At 40.6% G+C, this 22,034-nt stretch overlaps 1 protein-coding gene across 12 annotated transcripts in view; it reads right to left on the bottom strand.

Annotated features, from left to right (window-relative positions):
- The window catches only part of TNIK (TRAF2 and NCK interacting kinase), a 385,586-nt gene that overhangs the window by 105,297 nt on the left and 258,255 nt on the right, over positions 1 to 22,034 (bottom strand). For all 12 annotated transcript variants that reach the window (XM_045903381.2, XM_045903382.3, XM_064585383.1 and 9 more), the window contains exons 5-8: positions 18,227 to 18,337; positions 14,679 to 14,769; positions 12,470 to 12,600; positions 1,677 to 1,731 (exon numbers count right to left, since the gene is read on the bottom strand). In XM_045903381.2, coding sequence (XP_045759337.1) covers positions 1,677 to 1,731; positions 12,470 to 12,600; positions 14,679 to 14,769; positions 18,227 to 18,337 — 388 coding nt within the window. The remainder of the gene's footprint in view (positions 1 to 1,676; positions 1,732 to 12,469; positions 12,601 to 14,678; positions 14,770 to 18,226; positions 18,338 to 22,034) is intronic.

The raw sequence follows: 22,034 nt of genomic DNA, 5'->3' as shown, positions 1-22,034 counted from the left end.
AGGTTATTTTTAATTAGCAAAAGCCTAAGTCATAAAATGAAAGATAGACGGTCTATTTCTTATACACTGAAGGCTCATACACATGCAATGCTATCTACATAGATTTTTTTTAGAGTATAAAGCACTCGACCAGAACACTTTCCTCTCTGTATTTCCAAATATCCTGATGGCTTTTCAGGTTTCATGACAGGTTCGTTTCTGTTTTTTGTTCATTTGTTTGTTTGTTTGTTCACTGGCCCCAGGAAGAACAGAGAGATCGACGCAAAGAGGGTCTGGTAGAAAAGTTATTAAAATATCTCAACCTGTAAACATGGCATTATGGTTTATAGAGAAAGCACTCATGCATTCTTATTTTAATCAAAATATTTCACTAGTTTACTTTTTAAACCTCCGGGGCTATCTTTTCCTTTGTGCCCAGAGTAAGAATATATTCTCCCTGAAAGCTAAAAGATTCTGTGGGTAGAAATTTATTTTTAGCCCCCTCTACTACTCATCAAGAATGATAATATGAGGATAATATTTCAGACTGCAATATATGATTTTTTGGATTCATAAATGCCTATTAGCATTGCCAATGAGGGGAATGTTGTCAACAAACACTCCAAATCAATCATGCTACGGATGAATTCCACCAACTCTAGAGTGAGAAATACAAAGGCTATGATAACATGAAGATAAACAGCCGTGTGAGCCAAACGACCTGCCATGCACAGAAGGGGGCCGTTTTGGGTTCAGGTTCTCCGGAAAGCGGACGCCAAGGCTGCACTAACCGCATGAGAATAGTTGCAGGGGACATTTCTGCCTGAGAGGCAGTGGGGAGGGGGCCAGGGCAGGTTGGCGGAGGTGTCACATTGCTCTGCAAGTCTGATCGGAGTGAAAGCGAGAGGCAGACAAGGTAGGTGGAAGTGTGCTAGACTGTCCTACCGCCTGAGGAAACCAAGCGGAGGAACTGAGGAGTGAGAGTTGCCTACGAAGGCATCTCGTGTCTTCGAGAAAAAGGTCTGCCTTATATGCGGGCCATGCTAGGACACTGAATAGGGGGTGGGGTGCGGCGGGGCTTGGGGGCTTGCTGCAGCAGCCGGACCATTGGTGAGCTGCGCTTCTGGCAGGAAGTCCGCAGAGCCCAAGGTCATGGCCAGCACGCGCCTGACGGAGGCGCTCTGCAGCACCCACGCTCCAGAGCGCAAGACATTTCAGACCTTCCCCGGGTGGCCGGAGCCCCGGCCGCTCGGGCTCCCACCTAAAAATCTAAACAGCAGTGTTGTATTAGGAGTGAGAGCAACCGAGTACAAGAGTTTGTGTAACTCGCGCACTGAGAATGAGTTCTGGATTTTTGTTAAGTTGGAGTTTACGGACTTTGTGGGTTGGCCCCCGTTTTGCGTTAGGTAAAGAGCAGTTCAAGAATAAACGATGCGTGGAATCTGTCAAACAAACCAGATCCCCCGAGTTCCTTTTCCTTTTCTTTCTTTTTTTCCTCTAAACACAGGATCCTCACATGGCTCTGAAATGAATGGGTTCCTGGTTGAGCTAAGGTGACTTTGCTTTCTAAATATGCCAGCTCGAACCCACGCCGGGCTTGGCGTAGCAGAAGGAAAGCTACCCTGGCACGGGCAAGAAGGCTCGGCACCTGCAGAGAGCAGCCCAGCAACAGATCTCACCCAGAGGAAGGTACTTACGGGGAGCACCTTCTGCCATCTCAATAGCGGTGATTCCCAAAGACCACAGGTCACTCTGAAAGAGACGAAGGCACACACACATGCATAAATGCAGGCAACAAGAATAAGCTGCTTCAGCGGGTAACTGCTCCACAGCTCCCTGTAGGAAAGCCATTCCTTTACAAACCCGTTTCACCCACGAAGCTTAAAAGCAGGGACAGCCTTTTATTTTATTTTATTTTTTTTTCTTTTCATGGGTAGCGTCTTTCACGGTATGATCTGACACATGGTGGGTTTTCAGTAAATATGTGAAAAATGAATATGAGGTTTTAAAAATTAATTGATCACCAAAATTTATCTATGGATCGAACCATACGAAACTGGTATGATCGGACTGTTTTTAACACCTTTATTCAGGTATAATTATCATATAATTAACTGCTTATCTTTAAAGTGTATCATTTGGCAAGTTTTGAGACGTATGCACCTGTGAAAGCATCACCACAATTAACATTGTAAATATATCCAGCACCCCCAAAAGATTGCCCTTGTTCCTTTGCAGTCTCCCCTCCTGCCCTTGCTGTCCCCTGACCCAGTTCCTGCTCCGAGGCAACCACCGATCTGCTTTCTGTCCTTATGGATTAGTTTGCATCTCCTGCAGCTTTATAGACATTAAATCATTCCATTTCTTTTGCGAACATAATGGATTGAGGTCCAGCCTTGTTGCACTGTGTAGTAGGACTTCATTCCTTTTTACTGCCGACTGCTGTCCATTGTGTGGATATACTTACTATACTTTGTTTATCCATTCACTTGTGGATGGACACTTGGAGTGTTTCCAGTCGGAGCTACGGCACATAAAGCTGCTACAGACGTTCATGTACAAGTCTTTGTATGGACATATGCTTTCATTTCTTTTATGTAAACACCTAGGAGTGGAATGGCTGAATCATATAGTAGATGCATATTTAGTGGGTTGCCTTGACCTACAAAGACAGCAATTTCAGATGGTTTAACCAAATAAGATGAGGACAGGGAAACTTTTGGGTGGTGGCATTCACTGATAGATCTCCAGTGCCCAGGACAGAGCCAGGCACCATGGGAGGTGCTTGATATGTCTGCTGAATGAATGAACAATACCGCCTATCTTGTAAGTAGACAATATGTAAAACAGAGAGCCTGTACGCTTATATTCTTTCTTATGGTAAGACTGAGTTCTACGTTGTTGTCAGAATTTTCTAGACTACTGCCTTTACCCCTGCCTGTGCAATCTGCAGCTGCAACAGTATACTTCTCTTCCACTCTGTGTGTATGGCTGAGTTGTCCCTACGTATTGCACAGGAGGGAGCAAATCAAAAGAAGGGAGAAACCAGGTTAGGAAACCCCAGAAGAGAGGCTTGCTACTTCAATGCCCCAGCATATTGGTAAGGACACACAATGTGGAATTTGGTTCAATGGCCTACAATCCTGATGAAGACTTTCATCCTCCTTTCATTTTCAATATATCCAGCATTTTGCATGGTATTCCAAATTCTCTCCTGTAACCTCACACAGATTACAGAGATCAAAGTTAAGTTTCCTTGCTATTCCCATCAAACAAATGTCAAGACCACAAGAAAGGAGATACACCTAGAAAAGGGACTATGAAATCTATGCTGAGCCATTACCCAGAACTAAACTTCTCAGTATCCTGTGAGTGACACCCAGCCCTGTTCAGTATTTGGACAGAGACCCACACATACATGGAGGGGGCTTTCTGCGGGGGGGTCTAGCCTATTGCCTGAAGTGTCATATCTACTTTAGAGTAGGTGGCCAGGGCACACACTAAGCCTGTACTAGGACCAAGGGGAGATTCTTTTAATTCATGAGCCTATCAGTCTGTTCACATGATACACATTCTCAGTTCAACTTGGGATAATAACACACCTGCACAATACCATTGTTCTCAGATCCCAACTCACTTCTCTGCATGGAATACAACTCAAGAAGGCAACTCTTACCCTTTCTCTTTGTTATATTTCAAGATGTATTCCTCTTGTCATCACACACACACACACACACACACACACACATCTGCACAGCCCAGCAAGTGACTGAGTTTTCCTGCGGACTCCTGGCCTTGCTTAGGGAGGCCCCTCTGCAGCTAATGGGAAGGCCCAGGCCATGATTACAGGCTGACGCAGGAGCAGTACCTGGTAGAGCAGAAAACACAGGTCTCAAGGACCTGGGGTTTTAGGGTTGATTAACACAGACAGTCATTTGAGAACACGACAAAAACACTGAGTCACTCATGGTGCAGTAGGCATTAAACAGGAAACACAGCAGGAATAGTCTGGAAATGGTAGGCTGTGCTATTTTGATAGGATTGCAATATCTCTAGGACTTGGTGGTTCTACCATTTTCCCTCCATCTCCAGAAATTGAGTGTTTCTGTCATGTGCAGTGAGGTGCAAATATAGAGGTGGTGGCCAGGCTCTCTGTCCCTAAGGGCCACAGCAGGGTCAAATTTAAGTGGCCTTCAACTCCTGGAAGTTTGAGCTGGTCTGAAAGCCAACTGAAGGCCAACACTTCCATAAGGAAATGACAGGGCTGGGGTGAGAAGAGCTCCAGGCCAGTCCTCAGCTGGGGAAAAACTGTGCAGAAAATCCAGGCAAACGTCTGCCCCCAAGTCCTTACTCTAGCTATCCCTTCTACTTGCAGCCACGACCCTAACTGTGTGCTGGCTGACACCCTCCTCTCCGTAATAAAGTCTTCGCTCAGATGCCATGTTCTCAGTGCAGACCCCTGAATGTCTCCCCTGGCCCTACCAGACCCTGTTCTCTTTCCCACTTTTGTCCCCCAGAGAACGAATCACCTTCTCACATCTGTGTAATTTACTCATCCCTAATCTATAATGTGTTGTGTTTACTGTTTGTGTCCCCTGCCCCCAGCGCACACAGACTAGATAGAACATACGGTCCACAAGGGCAGGGATCTTCGTTTTGTTACCCGGTATATTCCAAGTACCTAGAGCAGCACCCAGCACATAGTAGGCACTTAAGAAATAATCGTTGAATGAATGAACAGATGAAAGACCCACGACGGAAAGGAGCAAAACTTGTGTCTTAAGGTTGTTGGACTCCTCGTAGGGCATCTCCAACCTTCCATTTCACAGACAAGGGGAAAGGACGTCCCCAAGACCACAGAGCAACTCAGCGCCGGGTTTAGAGCAGAGCTGCATCTCCTGCCTCCCAGACCACTTCTCTTTTAACTGTCATCATGACATAAAAACCTGAGTATTCATCTTTTAAATAAAACCTATGAGGGGCCCATAAAAGAATTGTTCCAAATTCCTAATTTGTCTACAGGTAACTGAAGGTGCTGGAGATGCAACGAAGGTGCTGAGATTCAGCGAGGCACCCCAAAGGCCAGTGCTAGGAAACTGGCCTCCACTTCCCAGAGGCAGCGTGAATAGTCTTTGAAGTCAGACGGGCCTGGATTCAAAGCCAGGTTCCTAGCTACCTGCACAACACTGCTCAGAGCTTCGCTTCCTCAGTGTACAACAGAGCTAACTGCAACACGCATGCACACAGGTCTGCTGCTGGCACAGTCTCGGTCGCACTGTAAGCTCCAGCATAGGAATCTCCTTCTTCTCTACTGTTAGGTGGGACTGCCTGTGCTTGCCCAATACAGTCTTCTATGTGTCCCCTCTCTCTGGTTGTGGCAGACCTCGTTTGTTGGCTAACCGCACAGGCATTCTCAGAGTGTAGGAAAACTAAGCTTGTTTATCCAGACTTCCCTGCAGCTAAGGAGGGCAGGTAAGGATGGGACGTGGTTCTGGTCAATAAGACACAAGCGAACATCCTCCGGGAGCTTCGGGGAAAGCTTTTGTTTTTCCTGATACGAGGGACAAATAAATACAGTTGGTGTCTTGACAACTCTTTCCCACTTCATAGTGCCTTGAAGAAAAACATGACATCCAGAGTTACAGCATCCATTTTGCAACCATGAGGCAATAAGTCAATAAGTTAATTATGACAGGGCGGAATGGTAGGAGCCTGCGTTTTGAATACGTCAATGAGCCACTATACCAACCTGGACGGCCTGCCTCTAGACTTCTGATGATGTAAGAGACATAAGAACAACCAGAAGCGTTCTTAGTGATAATATGTATACAGCAGTAATTTGAGGGAACATATTCTGACAGTAGGAAAATGGAGAGGTCCCAGTTGTTAGGTGATCCTGGTTTTACCCCACAGGAAGCAGGAAAAGTCAGTGAAGAGAGAGGTTTCTCTTATTCAGGACACATCATCTTAGATCCCCTCTGAGGCAGCTTCCCCACCCAAACCCCAAAACAACCCCTTCAAACCAAAGGTCACACCATCCCAAGTCCTGTGTACCCTCTGTCACATGACCAGGCCAGAAATTGCTTCTTCTTTAAGCCCTCATTTGATATCACCATTAGGATCATATATAAATATATACACATATATATATATATCTCCCCCCCCCCCGGGTTCTCCTCTTTTCCAAAAGGAACATTTATATTCCTGGCCATATATACCCAGAGCTGCTTGTAAGCTGCGCTTAACTGCCTATGCTAGACAGCAATAAACGTCCTTGATGGGACTTGTTTTAAGCCTTTGGATACATTAGCAAGTCCCAAAGACACTTCAGAACTTAAATACGGGAGAAAATGTTCCAATTACAACTGGCAAGACAGATCACAGGAGATGAGAAAGGGAAGAGGGAGGAACAAGATGGGGAGAGAGTCAGGGAGAGATAAGTTTCCTTTGTGGCCATGGTGTGCCTCATTTTGGCAGGAGCTGGGTAATTCATTATTCCAGAGGCGCTGTGCAGCCTGGCCTGTGGCATGATTAATAGCCCCAGTCCTGTGTGCATTACAGACGGAACAGAGACAAATTCTAGCGCCTCTGAGAAGCCAGAGGCGAGCACGCAGCTTCTGCTGGTGGGGCGGGGGGTGGGGTGGGGGGTCAACTGGCACGCAGGCCACTTGAACACAGCGAAAGAGCATTCCTTTTGGGGCTGGGCTGCCCAACCTGTGGAGAAAAGGACACTTCCAGATGGCTCAATCAATCACACACGGAAAAGAGAGGGTTACGGGGGCCCAGTAAAGAGCCCCCCTCCCCTCTGTGTGCATGAAGAGGCAGAAAGAGCTCACGCTAGACAGACCTAGATTTGACTCTCAGCTCTGACAACTAGCTTGCAAGCCACTTAACTCCTCGGAGCCCATTTCCTCACCTAGAACATGGAGAGAACACCTGTCTTGCAGGGTTAATACCACAACTCAGTAAGGTGATATATACACTCACACAGCACTTAACACCATGCAGTGCAAATAGTGGGTATTTCATAAACACTGGAATCGTTATCACTGGCTGGCAGGGCAGCCAGCACACCGGGGTCAGGGACGGGGGCAGTGAGCTCTGTCACTTCATGGCTCTCAAAGAAGTCACCGAGATGATGCGGGAGGCTTACAGGAAGCCAAAGGAAAGGGCGCATCCTGCCTCCTCCAGCTTCGTGGTCTCCCTCAGAGCCTCATAGGAAGCCAGATGGACATGCAGAAATGTGGTTCGCTGAGTGCTAGCGCCATTATTCCAAAGCAGAGGGTAGCAAGGTAGTCTAGACTTGACAGACAATAGCGTAATAACAGGCACGACCAGGATGGTGGACTCTACCAAGTCTCACGGACCAGAAAACAGCCTTCTGTTGTGACTTATTGTTATTCTCTCTGTGGAAATGTTCCAGCTGGAAAAAGGAAATTATATTTATTGGGTGTGGGCCCTGAGAGAAGCAACCTAGAGGTAGAAGTTATGGAGAAGCAGATTCTGACTCAACATAAGCAGACAACTAAAGGTGTCTAAGACGAATATGAGGTTTGGCTCATGTGATGTTGTTGGCTTTTTTAGGTAAAAAAAAAAAAAAAAGGCCCCAAATAGCAGTACCTTCCTATGACACACAAACACTAAATATCAACTATCATATGTTGAGTAGCTACCAAGTGTTAGGCACTGAATTCATTCCTCTATATACGTTAGCTCACTTTATTCTAATGCAACCTTGTAATATATGATTTATTATTCCCATTTCATAGAGGCTTGAGAAGGTTTAAATAAATTCCCCAGGTAACAAAGCAAGCAGGAGGCAAAGTCTACATTTTAAACCAGTCCTGTCTGACTTCGAAAGCTTCACTCTGATTCACTAGGCCATACACTTATATTCTACATTCCATACAAAGAGCCAAGGTGGCGAGTCACTTAGGGTCACTGAGGATGTTCAAGCACAGGCAGTGATTAATAATTCCATTTCCCACGTAAAACAAACTAAGAGCAGGAATCTTCAGTGCCTCGTTCATCTACATCTGTTATCTGACCCAAGGGGAAACGTTAGAATAGCTTTATTACCTTCAGCTGGGGATGCGCAGGAGGGGGCCGAGGGGGTACTGCTGTGTCTTACCGAGGACTCTTAGGTGGATGGGAATGCAGAGCCACAAGGAATGTGTTTAAGAGCAAGTTCAGCTTCTTACTGGTGATACTAACATGGTATCTCTATCATCCTTCCCTCCTTCTGAATAAGGTGTGTGTGTGTGGGGGGGGGACTTTGTTTGACTCTCAGTAGTCAGAGGCCAGGCCTTGCTTGAGGATGTAAATCTCATTCTGCAATCTGAATACTGTCCTCTTGCATCACACCCTGTATGAATCTTGCTGACGCCCGACTGGTTGAGATTTCTCCTTCCATCCTGCCTGATTAAAGCCAATTATGTGTAACACGGGAGCATGAGTGCTCGCTCTACAGCCCGAGTACAACACTCACCACCCAAGCCTGGAGGACACACCTATGGCTGCAAATGATCCATGGCACCTGTGCGCAAAGTCTCATAAGCACAGTCGAGATGACTAATACACAACGTTAGTGCAGGTCAGGCCAGAGGATTGGGGAGTTGCAGGGGGCGGGTGAGGGGCTAAGCCATTTTACTGGACTTCTCTTACTTTGCTAATTTAATATAAAAGCAAGGTCAGCTTATGGGGGGGGAACAGGACAGAAAAATATATAAAATAAAAAAATATATATATAAATATAAAAACACTAAAAGAAAAATCTGAAGCTCTCCACTCCCACCTGGGAGGGGTGAGTAAGACTAGACCGTGTGTATTATATATACTGTGAGCTGCTCTTCGCGTCTAACACTCGATCCTCGGATCTGTCCAGCTTCAGCTGCCCCATGGCTTAAATGGCTGCACCATATTCCACTGGCCAGATGCTCTTGGCCTCAGTCCACCAGTTCCCTATTGCTGAGAATTTGGCTGCAGAGAACTTTCATTAGTGAGTAGTTCTGTTAAAGCAATAGATACATAGGACTATAAAACACTTGACAAGTCCCATCTGAATGGGAATTCAAATTTCAAAAAATAACAATTTAAACAGCTTAGGAATTTTGAACAGTTTTATTAATTTTAAATCTTTTGAATGCTTGTTATTAAATGAGAAAGCGCCCATTATTGCCCCACATACTTATTAGAAAAATGAAACCTTTCCTTTTCCTTGAAGTGTTTTGACAGAATTTCTGAAAACAAGAAATGAAGGGCCTCTAGGGGAAAGTGAACACACCAGGCATATGAGATTCTGATGCTCCTCCTTAGGAGAGGGGTTATTTTCAATCAGGTACTTACAATGCCTGGTAGGTATCAGACAAAAGCAAATTGCACTGAAAAGCATGAGCTCTTCAGACTACCTTCCTACAGAGGCCTTTCTTTTATTGAATTACTGTAGTTTTTAGAAAAATCTATAGCAGTCTTTGAAGACATCTTAAATAGTAGACATCTCAAGATATCTCAAATAGTAGCTGATAATCAATAAATAATAAATCAAATAATAAAACAAAACTGTATTCTTCTCTTATGTTGGTCTTTATTTTCAAGGAAGGGCTTCGGTCAAATCTAACAAAGCCTGGTGGCTTTCAAGTCATCTTTTATTGCAAACATACCCCCTAGGTGGCAAGTATCTACAACACACGAGAGCACAAAGTGTTGACATATGTTTCTGAGGCTGGGAGATACGCTGGGTCAAACGGATGCACAGTACCAAATGCCTAAACTTGGACGGGGTTGCAAACGAACTTATGTGTCAGAAACTGCATGTACAGATGCAGCTTGGCTCATTCTTTACACGTGGTGGGTATTTAATAAATATGTGCTGAGGGAATAAAGAAATGGTTTCAAAAGGCAACATACTGTCAAGTTGTCTCCTGGTGACAGACTACATTCCTAAGAATGGTGAACAGAAAAAAGGATAAAATCTGGTGCCAAGAAAGAAGCAGAAAGATTATATTTCCAGAATCGCTGTCTCTCTGGTCCACTGTAGAAGTGTGAAGCGGTTGAAATAAATCTTCAAAGAACACTCAAAACTTCCTATCTGCCCAGTCTTCCTAATTCACCCTTTTGTCCTGCCCGTTCTTGTACCCATGACAATGACTGATGAGGCTCATATTCTTGCCATGGCTTCTTCCTCCTCTCGTACCACCTGCACTCATAACAATCCTAACAAAGTAATTCTCACTAAGGTCTAAATGACTAATATAGCAAAACTTTCTCTCTTCAGGATTCCTTATTTTTTTTAATAAAAGATACAGAAATTAATCTTCAGTTTATTAATGTCTCAGGATACTTGTATAGTCACATGGACCTTCAAGTACTTCTGAAATCACCCTGTGCAGCATGATGCTCCCCCACCCCCCCCCATGGGTACTCATACACCAGGGTTTGTCCACACCTAGAATTATGCATTGGGCTCTAAATTCTTTCACTGATCCCAAACCATATTCCTTAGCCTTAATCTGAGGAAGGAGGACCAAGATATCAGTATAATTCTAAGCTTTGGCTTTGCCAGAAGGAAGTCAGTCCTCTTTTATGTTATTGAAAACAACTAAGTCACAGGGACCTATTTTATGTCACTGAAAAGAAGTCGCACATATAGTACAGCCACTCAGAATAGTTAGAAGGCTAAACTAAGGGTAAAAGTGTGAAACACCCTGATTCTCCACGGTATGTTATAAAGCAGTCAGAAATATCTGTGATCCAGAAGCAAACTAGTTAGCATTTGCTAAGTATAACTATTGTTTGAAGAATTACTTATAGCCAATTACAATACACATATCTGGTCTGGGACATATATTTTGTAGTGGCTCCTCTGAAGGGATCTGCAAATTAAATTATTTAAATATACTTATCATTAGCAGTTTAAATAAATGACATTTATTTTGGCGAGAGATTAATTTTTAACTTGGCAGCTGTTTTCAGACAGATTGTTGTCAGATTATTACGGTGACTAACTTTGAGAGAAGGAAGACATTTACAGGAGATTATTTTAGTTTTAGACTTTCAGCTTGCATTTCTCCAAAGAGGCCAATCATTTTGTCAATGCCCTGAGCTACTGGGTCCCGAAGATATTGCAATGTTTGCATCTTTGTGACCTGATTTCAATAATAACCCCACATGTGGAGAACTAAAAATGTTCTTTAAAAGAGAAGTTCTTCAAATATACTGTTCGGAAGCTGTTTTGTGGGTAAGTTGGAGATTTATATAGGAGTACATCATAGAGGAGCAGGGTAATATATTGGTAATATTCTGAAAAGAGAGTTGGAAGATGTGGGTGGGTTCAAGTCCCAACTCTGAGAAGCCCAGTAACTTGGTGTGCACTTGCAAAGACCTCTGGCTTCAATTTCCTTTCTGCAAAAGGAGGGCAAGTGGAGGTGACCACTAAAATCCTTTGGTGAAAAGTCCACACACCTGTGAAACCAGCCTAGGTAGTATGAGATTTTGCCCAAGCTTGTGCCGTGGTCTACACAAAGACCACAGCATATCTCTTCATCTATCACCCTGAAAACCCACAGTTCCTACATCCCATTTGCCTCCAATTTTAACGTCTCAACTTTCAGCCACGATTCATGACCACAATGTCACCTGACATTGCAGCTATCAATGGGATAGTAACCCCAAATTATGTTTGATTACTGGCTAGCAGAATGGAACAGAAGGGGGCTTCCTGGAGAAGGGGACAACTGTCACCATCTACTTAAACACTGCTTTGAATTTATTAGCAAATTGCCAGTTTATCACACAAAGAACAAGCTACAAAGCAAATTTCAATGAAATAGCATGATAGGCTACAGAAATACCATGAAGTAGCTACCAACAACCTGTTTCATTTGTTCTCACTGAAAAGGAACTTCAATAATTAAACTTTGAGCAATGGAGAAATGAGGAAGTCTATTTTTAACCAGAAAAAGATGACCCAAGACAACAGATTGGCTTTTTTTAAACATAAAAAGCTCTCAGAATATACATACATATATATATATATATATATATATATATATATATGTATATATATATATACACATATAGTTAAAAATCTAAACTATAATCAAAATAGAAATTTGTTGTCTATTTTTAAGTTTTTATTTAAATGCCAGTTAGTTAACATATAGTGTAATATTAGTCTCAGGTGTACAATATAGTGATTCAACCCTTCCATAAGAAATCTATTTTCTAATAAGAAACAAGAGTAAGTTCAAGAGAATATAGAAAATGGTTTCAACATTTTTTACGAAGAGGCAATCAGATAAAATGGGTGAATTCATGGAAAAGATTCTCACTTGAGTGTCTTATCATTTTAAGTACAAATAATGCTTTTCAGTTCTCCCTTTGGATTACATAAATCATAGGCCCAAAGGCACGTGAGAATTCTCCCACTGCAAGACTCAGGACGAGACGTGAGTCAATGAAGACACATGAAGAGAAAATGAAGAAGTCATACCTTGAAATCGTATGTGGCGTCTGGGTTTTCGTCACAGGCAATGACTTCTGGTGCCATCCAGTAAGGGGTCCCGATGAAGGTATTTCTCCTGCCCACTGTTCGATCGAGCTGGGCACTGACACCAAAGTCCACTATTTAAGAGAAGACAAATGAATAAAGTCTATGATCCTTATATGGTGATAAAACGAATGTGCATTTTTTTTTTTACTGTGGCAAAATAAACATACCACAGAATTTATACTTTTAATCATTTTTAAGTCTACAGTTCTGTGTCATTGAATACATTCACATTGTTGTGCAACCATCACCACCATCTGACTCCAGAACGTTTTCATCTTTCCAATCTGAAACTCTGTACTCATTTAAACAATAACTCCCCATTCTCCCCTCTCCCCAGCCCCTGACAAGCACCATTCTACTTTCTGTCTCTATAAATGGGGACTACTACAGGTACCTCATATAATCGGAGCCATACAGTATTTGTCTTTGTGTGACTGGTTTATTTCAATTAGCATAATGTCCTCAAGGGTCATCCATGTTGGAGCATGGGTCAGCATTTCCTAACTTTTTAAAGCTCAATAATATTCCATTGTATGTAAGTGCCATGTTGTGTTTATCCACTCATCTGTTGATGGCCAACTGGGTTGCTTCTTCCTTTTAGCTATTCTGAATGTCTATTTTTAAAGTGCATGTGTAAATGGATAAAGTGTACCAATGAGGAAAGTCCAAAATGTTGTATTTGGTTAAGCCAAGGGTCCGTAGGGGCCAAACACAGGTGTTAAATCAAAAGCCAGCTTGTTTACCATAAAAGATAATACTTAGGGGATACAAAGAAAGTGGTTAAGAGCCAAGTTTCTGGAGTCAGACTGCGTAAGTTTGCAACCCAATTCTGCCACTTACTAGTGATGTGACCTGGGGCTAGCAGATCAACTTCTTTAAGCTTCAGTTTCCAAATTTATAAAATGAGGGTGATGATATTTACATAGAGTTGCTGTGATGTAAGTGTTGTGTACAGGGCCTGACATAATATTCTCTCAACAAGTGACTGTTAATTAGTGATGAGTGACTATTCTGAGGAAAGATTATCTAGGCAGTCCGTACAAACATATGTATACACTTCCTTAAGTAATGTATGCTTTTGTTTTAAAAGGGAGTATTCATGGGGCGCCTGGGTGGCTCAGTCATTAAGCGTCTGCCTTCGGCTCAGGTCGTGATCCCAGGGTCCTGGGATCGAGCCCCACATCGGGCTCCCTGTTCCACAGGAAGCCTGCTTCTCCCTCTCCCACTCCCCCTACTTGTGTTTCCTCTCCTGCTGTCTCTCTCTCTGTCAAATAAATAAATAAAATCTTAAAAAAAAAAATAAAAGGGAATATTCATGAGATGAAAGTTTGGCCCCAAATGCTGAAAAAAAATGGAAATTATATATTTTAACAAAAAGGCAAGAGCAAATATTTGGGATATAAACATAGGACGTATTTCAATCTCTTTGGAAATAAACAATCATATGGCCAATAACTCCTTTCTAGATGACAAATTGCATATCCTAGGGATAGCTGTTGATTCGTGCTCTTACTCATAGACACCAAGCAGGTGGAGATTGTGGAGCATGTGGAGATTCTCTACCTTATCTGGACAGTCCCAGCACCAAGGAAAAGGGTTCCCTCACTGATAACTCCAGCAAATGGAAGTAGGATAACCAGCATGCATACAAAATTGAATACTGAACACCCCTTTTGTGCAGGTGCCCTAGGTAATAATGAAGTTGATGTAAATATAACTTAAAACATATGGGAACATAGCAGGGATTCTAAATATGTCTAACTGTGGATATTTTTCAGTAAAAAATGGGTCATTCTGTTATAGCAGCAACAAAGTCAACAAATGGTGAGATATAGGAAACCATTTCAAGGTCAGTCACTTCTAATCTAAAGGGGTTTTGCTTAAGAAAACCTCAATTATATCTATGTATTAAGCAAATGGTTCTGTCTGCCATGTTGTATACCAGTTCACTCCTCAGGTGCTTTTAGAAAATGTTTTGAAATAGACAAACATTTTTCTTTTCATTCTTTAGTACAATGACCTCCAAATTCGTAGTGACAAATTTACATTCACTAAAAACAAAATAAAACAACAACAACAAAACCAACCAGCTGTTGAAATAATCCTATCAATTCCTTCAAATCCTAGGCTCACTGGATTCTGTTCTTACCTAGTTTAACTTCGGCATTCTCAGTCAGCAAGACATTCTGCCCTTTAATATCTCGATGAATCACTTTATGCTGGTGCAGATGACTCAGCCCCTGGAGTAACAAAGAGTTGAGAAGGGTTAATGGGAACATAAGCCAAGATGCAAATAAATTATTTGGGTTGTCAATGATCCAAAAAAGATGCAAACTCACCCAGAGATACTTTTTTTTTTTTTTTTTGGTACTTTCACTAACATACTCAGGTCTTCCACATGTGTATAGTGCGGTTCTAAACTAGGCAATTGATCAATGGCAACTGACAGACAGAAGCAGTCTTTGCAATGCATGCTGCTGTATTAAGTGAACTGCTTGCCTATCAGCTGTGATCTCATGGAGCACGGACCCATGAGGACAAGGATGTGGATCTGGCATGCACGAGTTTTAGCTAACAGTACTATGAAAAGTGAGGACTGCCTGCCTTTGCTAGTTTGTAAAAGGAATATCTATAGCCTCTGTACAGAAAACTAACCTGATTTAACTAAGTCCTCCACTTTTTTTTTAAAGCAATATTTGAATTCAAGAGTTAAAAGTTGCTCACTAAATTCTACTCCTGAAACCAATACTGCACTCTATGTTAACTCACCTGAATTTAAATAAAAACTTAGAAGAAAAAAAAAATAGTTAAAAGTTACATTATATCATATAATTTTAGTTAAGCACAATAAAATATTTTTTCAGACCAGACAAGAAATTTCCCTTTGCCTTTAGCCAACGTGGCTCACGTTAAAAAAAGAAAACAACAGTTTCTATTTCCTTTGTTGGCATCCGTAACTATCATCTTTAGTGCTTTATGATATTTGTGACTTTGTGTTCATTGTATGAAATAATTATTTGATGACATCCAAAACTGACTGTGTTCCATTTTTCTCTCTGGTTTATTTGTGGTGTGAGTTCTGAAATCTATGGACTTGCTCTAAGGTAGTGATACATTTCTCAAAGTATAACCTAAAAAAATCTCAAATTGGAGTCTTGAAGCAAATTACATTATGCTAACACTTGCTAATTAAGGTACTGTACCCTCAAGTATTGTCATTTTATTATTTATAATTTTCTGTACTTTTAATTTCCTCCATAATGAAAAAACCCTGGCATGGAAAGATGAAGTTGACACAAAAAGAAACAAAAATAATATCCAAATTCTTTTGTTGAAAAAACTCAGCATAAGAATCTGGATGCCCAAAAAAGATCCATGTGTATATTCAGGAAGATCAGTAAACACAAACCATGTGAGAAATTGAACCACTGGTTTGGGTTTTAAAAAAATTACCTTTCCTCTCTAGTCAGTTCAGCTCAAGGTAGACATCAAGCAGAGTAAAATGTATGGTTTTACAACATATTAACATCCCATGAATACTTAGAGGGACTAAAGATCCTCACACTCCTTCACTAGCAAAGCAGTTGGAAGCAGGTACCAGAACACATAAGTGAGCCAAACATTGTAGTTAATGATATCGTATGATGCGTGGAAGGTTATCTCTGAAACTTCTTGTGATTGAATGTCCCTTCCCATGAGTCACCTTATCTCAAATACCAGTATCTTTTGGGAAAATGTATTGGAAGAAAGAAGAAAACACTGTTTTCACACATTCTAATCAGGTACTGAGAGAGTCATCAGGTGAAACATCCTGCTGCTTTCAGAACCCTGGAGAGCCCATGGCTGACCCCCAGGGTTCCCCATCCAAGGTTCCCCAGCAGAGCAGAAAGGTATATTGCAGAACCAGCCCTGGAGGCCCAACGTATTCTTGGCCCCACTGGGTCGTCTGGATGCCTAAATAACCCTTTGTGCTTTCTCTAAATGAGTGAAATTCTAAGTCAGAAATTCAAATGAAGTTTACACAAAAGCACCTCAACACTCAAAAATAAATGTCAGATGTGAAGGAAAGGAGCAACCATACCTCCTTGTTTCCTGCTCAAATTTTGTCTTGTGTTCTGTATCAGAAATCTTTTTGCCCACCCCAAGCCATGGATGTTTTATCTGATGTTTGCTCTTAAGAGCTTTATTTTTTGCATCTTTTACATTTATATCTCTTATCCAGCTGGAATTAATTTTTGGATATGGTATAAAGCAGGTATCAAGTTTCATATTTTCCCATGACTCTTCAATTGACCAAGCACTATTTACTGATAAAAGCACCCTTTCCCCATGCCCTGCAGTGCTCCTTTTGCTATAAATCAGGTGTCCAGATGAAGTGGGTCTGTTTCTGGACTCGATTCTGTTCCCCTGGCCATTTGTCTATCTTGTGACAATTCCACTTTGTCTTATTTACTTAGTAGCTTTATAATAAGTCTCAATAATTGGCAGCATAAATCGTCCAGCTCTATTCTTCTTCTTCAAGATTGCCTTGGCTATTCTTGGCCCTTTGCATTTCCATATAATGTTTGAAAACTCAGCTTGTCAATACCCACAGCTATACCTAGAGGGATTTTGATGGGGAGTTCAATGAAACCATGGATCAAACCAGGGAGAAATCACATCTTTACAATAGTAAGTATTCTTATCTGTGAAATGGTATACACCTCCATTTATTAAGGTCTCCTTTAATTTCTCTCAGTAATATTTTGTAGTTTTCAGTGTTGAAGTCATTCACATCTTTCTGTAAGTTTATTTCTAAGTATTTTACTTTTATGCTATTATAAATGTTATTTTTAAAGTTCACTTTCTGTTTGTTGTTGTTTTTTTTGCCTTATGTGGTTTGAATATTTTTAATGTCTTTCATCCACCCATCTATCCATCCCTCCATCCATTCACAGCACATAATCTGTCTCTCAAAAGTGTATCTTGGACACATCATGAAAATAGTTTTAACTTATTCCCTCAGGTTAAGAAGGCAGAGCGTATAAATAGATTGCCACGCACATCTAGTAAGAATGCTCAGTGAACACACAATAGCCTCCATATCAGTAGCAAGAGATAATTAAACTAGTCTGACTGAACTAAAATATGACCAATTACCTTCTTCTCCCTGAACTGAGCTCAGTAAATATGACACTATTGTCCAGATTGCCTGACTGAGATCAGTAGGCAAAACTGGGCAAACAGACTTAGTCTCACCCAGCTATTCTGATCAATTTAACTGACAAAGTCTTAAAGAATTTTTTTTTAAATTTAAAATCAGTTAAACTAGGTTCTATATGCTAAAATGGTAAATGTCACTCAACCCTTAAACTCGTCATAAACTTTCACAAATGGAAAATTCAAATGAGTAATCAAAATACCTCTAAAAAATTCATTTCCTAAGTGAAACCTTATCTCTATGCTCTAAAATCAGATTTCTAATTGGAAATATCGTGGGAAATGAATCCCTTGTTAAGGGAAGTCACCCAGTGTTAGCCCTCCAAATGAGAGCGCACATGGCCTGTTCAGAATGGCTCTCACCTTCATGCGAGCAGACCCCAAAAGTACCACTACCACCATCACTGTTAGAATAATGCTTTACAAACATCTGCAATACTTTTGTGAATGTCAGTGGAAAGTTCAACACCTCCCAAGATACTCCGTGTTGTCACTTACTCGTAAGATCTCCCTGCAGATGTATGCGATCCACTCCTCCTTCAAGGTGTTACCTTTTGTGTTCTTGATCAGGTCAGTGACAGAGCCAGCACCACAAAACTCCATCACCAACTGGCAAAGGAAGCAAACATGCCATTATTATAATTATACTTCACAGCTTTTGCTGGGCTGAGTTAAGAAAGCATAAGTCATTCCAGTTGGCTGTTTTAGAATACCACTCCTGTAAAGAAGAAGTGATCATAAGACAGTGTAGAAAACATAAACTCATATCTTAATTTCTTTCCAAAGTGATGGAAAAGAAAGATGATTTTTTTTTAAAGATTTTATTTATTTATTTGACAGAGAAAGACACAGCGAGAGAGGGAACACAAACGAGAGAGGGAACACAAACGGGGAGTGGGAGAGGGAGAAGCAGACTCCCTGCCGAACAGGGAGCCCGATGCTGGACTCGATCCCGGGACTCCAGGATCATGACCTGAGCCGAAGGCAGTCGCTTAACCAACTGAGCCACCCAGGCGCCCCAAAGAAAGATGATTTTTAATTTTCCAACCTGAAAGTTATAATTGGAAATTGAGGGAAATCCCCATATTCTAAGTACTTTTAAAAATGAGGGCAGCTAGGTGGTTCAGATGTAGTTGAGAATATCTCTGTGTTTTTATCCAGCAATTGATCTTACCTTTCCTACAAAAGTGGATCATTCCCCTGTCTGAAAGAACTATGGTTTTCTAGGCAATCTGACACTAGGACAATAAAGTATACACTGTTCATGCTATTGGTTTGTAAGTGGTACTGTAAGCTGTCAGAGTGGGGACTATCTGTTTTTAATTAACTTTCAGCAAATGTTCCCAGGAGGTTAGACACATCAAATAAATTCAATAAACAATAAGCCTTAATTTAGCACCTTTCATCCAAAAAGCTTCAAGTTCTCTATAAATATAAACTCATTACAGCACTCACCAACTTTATCAAATAGGCAGAACATAATCTTCTCCCTTATTTAATGGAGAAATAGAGACTAGAAGAGGAAAAGCAATTCATCTGATTTTACATCCATATTCCAGGTTTAGGAAACACATCCATTTCTTTACTTTCTCCCTTTTCTTCAAAAAAGAAAGAAAGAAAGAAAGAAAGAAAGAAAGAAAGAAAGAAAGAAAGAAAGAAAGAAAGAAAGAAAGAAAGAAAGAAAGAAAGGTCTTCAACAAATGGCATCTTATTATTAAATACTTACATTTTTTTGTAATTATATGAAAAGAATTCAGAATAACTAGCAATCGATCTCTGAGTAGACACTAGAAACAAAACTCAAACGGACCCATTATAAAATCACATTGATGGTTTTGACTTTGTTCCAAATGTACATTTTTAACATCAACACCATGTATGCCTCAAAGAAACTCAGGAAAACTCCTGACATGAGTTTCATGAACAAGTTTCCAATGCCTTTGCTGACTGGCCTTACGATTGCACAAAGGGTAGGGAAACCCTACCATCTTCTCCAGAGTACCCGTAGAAGTAAAGAGACCTCTCAGGAGGTTTTGTAAGGAAATTTGAGAAGTGCCACAATAGACCCCATTGCAATGCATAAGAGTTGTAAAATTATCATACGTGATAGTCAGGAAGCTATCAAAGAACATATATGGGTCATGTTAGAAAGAACTCAAGAGTCAACTTGAAGAGGTTCTCACTGGCCAAAGATGGGAGGATTTGAGCATCAATAAGAATAAGAACTGCTATGGCTTGAAACACATTAAACTTACCTAAATGCATTAACAAACAGCCCTCAAAAAGAATATAACAGGCATTGGCTTACTTTGAGACTGGTAAATAGAGGGAAAGAATCAAGAATTTACACTACATTCTTAGACAAGTTTTAGCACTGGATAGTTAAGTAATTAAAAGGGGCAGATCTTCTCTTTATAAAATGCAGTCATTCCATGTAATAAATGAAGAGGACATAATAGAATTAAAATATCACTATTTCATAGTCCCTGACAAACTAATGAATTTAAGCACTGATTATCAATGGCTGCTAACATAAAAAACATAAGAAGTGACCAGACAGTATTTGCCTCTCAATTAGAATAAGAACATCACCTAAGAAGTAGCCTTGCTAAAAACAAACAACAAAAAACAAAACAAAAGAACCCTAGACTCTGATCAAGCGTCTAGTTCCAACTACCAGATTACAGAAAATTCAGAGGACTGAGGAACACGTTAACTAATGGGGATACATCGAGAAAACCTAGAACAGGAAACTCCACAGGGCAAATGACCCACTTGCTTCAACAAATAAATTGCAAGAAGGAAAAAAGGAGATGGGGGGGATATCTATAGACTTAAAAACATTAAAAAGATATACCAACAATTTGCAAGGGATGCAACTTATCTGGATATGAGTTTTTTCCCCAAAGCTCTTAAAATTTTTGAGGCAATTAAAGCTTTGAATACAGACTAGATATTTGATGATACTAAGGAAATATGAGGGTTTTTAAAAGTGTGATAATGGTACTGTAGTTATGTAAAAAAATTCTTATCTCTTAGTGAAACATGCTGAATGACTATGAATAAAATGATATGATGGTCTTTTCTATAAATGACGCCGGGACAACTGGATATCCACATGTAAAAGAATAATGTTGAACCCTGACCTCACACCATACAAAAAATTATCTCAAAATGGATCAGAGACCTAAATATAAGAGCTAAAACTATAAAACTCTGAGGAGAGAACATTGGGGGAAATCTCCATGACCTTGGACTTGGCAATGGTTGCTTAGCTATGACAATTAAAGCACAGGCAACAAAAGAAAAAACAGATAAGGTGGGTTACATTAAAATTAAAAACCTCTGTGCCTCAAAGGATACAACTGGGAGAGTGAAAAGAAAACCAACTGAATGGGAAAAGTATTTGTAAATCATATATCCAATAAGAGTCTAGTATCCAGAATATATAAAGGACACTTAGAGATCAACAACAAACATATAAATAACATAATTTAAAAATGGGCAAAAGACTTGAATAGACATTTCTCCAAAGAAGATACACAAATAACCAACAATCACATGGACTGATGCCTAACATCAATAGTCATTAGGAAGAGTACAAATCAATGGGGTAACCAGGTGATGGGTATTAAGGAGGGCACGTGATGTGATGAGCACTGGGTGTTATAGGCAACTGATAAATTATTGAACACTACATCTGAAACTAATGATGTACCATATGTTGGCTAATTGAATTTAAATTAAAAAAAGGAAAGTGTAAATCAAAATTACAGTAAGGTACCACTTTATACCCACTAGGATAGTTATAATTTTTTTTTTTAAGGCAGAAAATAACAAATGTTGGCAAGGATGTGGAGAAATTGGAACCCTCGTATACTACTGGGGGGAATGTAAAATGTTGCAGTCACACAGAGTTCGATGGTTCCACAACAAGTTGACATAGAATTGCATTATGACCTAACAATTCCACTTGTAGGCATATACTCAAAAGAATTGAAAACAAGTATTCAAACAAAAACTTGCATCCAAATGTTCAAAGCACCACTATTCACAATAGACAAAAGGTGGAAGTAACCAAAATGTCCACTATCAGATGAATAAACAGAATGTGGTGTAGCCATATAACAGAGTATTATTCTGCTATGGAAAGGAATGACGTACTGACGCCTGACACAACTCGGTTGAATCTTGAAAACATTATACTCACTGAAAGAAGGACCAAAAAGGCTATGTATTGTATAAATCCATTTTTATGAAATATAAAGCAGATGGGTGGCTGCCAAGCACTAGGGGGAGGGAGGAA

This window comes from Mirounga angustirostris, unplaced genomic scaffold (assembly GCF_029215605.1).
Source record: "Mirounga angustirostris isolate CCGP_5_RB_7025 unplaced genomic scaffold, mMirAng1.0.hap1 SCAF_1, whole genome shotgun sequence".
Taxonomy (NCBI): Eukaryota; Metazoa; Chordata; class Mammalia; order Carnivora; family Phocidae; genus Mirounga; species Mirounga angustirostris.
The sequence above is the reverse complement of the archived record's forward strand: the minus strand, read 5'-3'. Positions and strand labels throughout refer to the sequence as shown.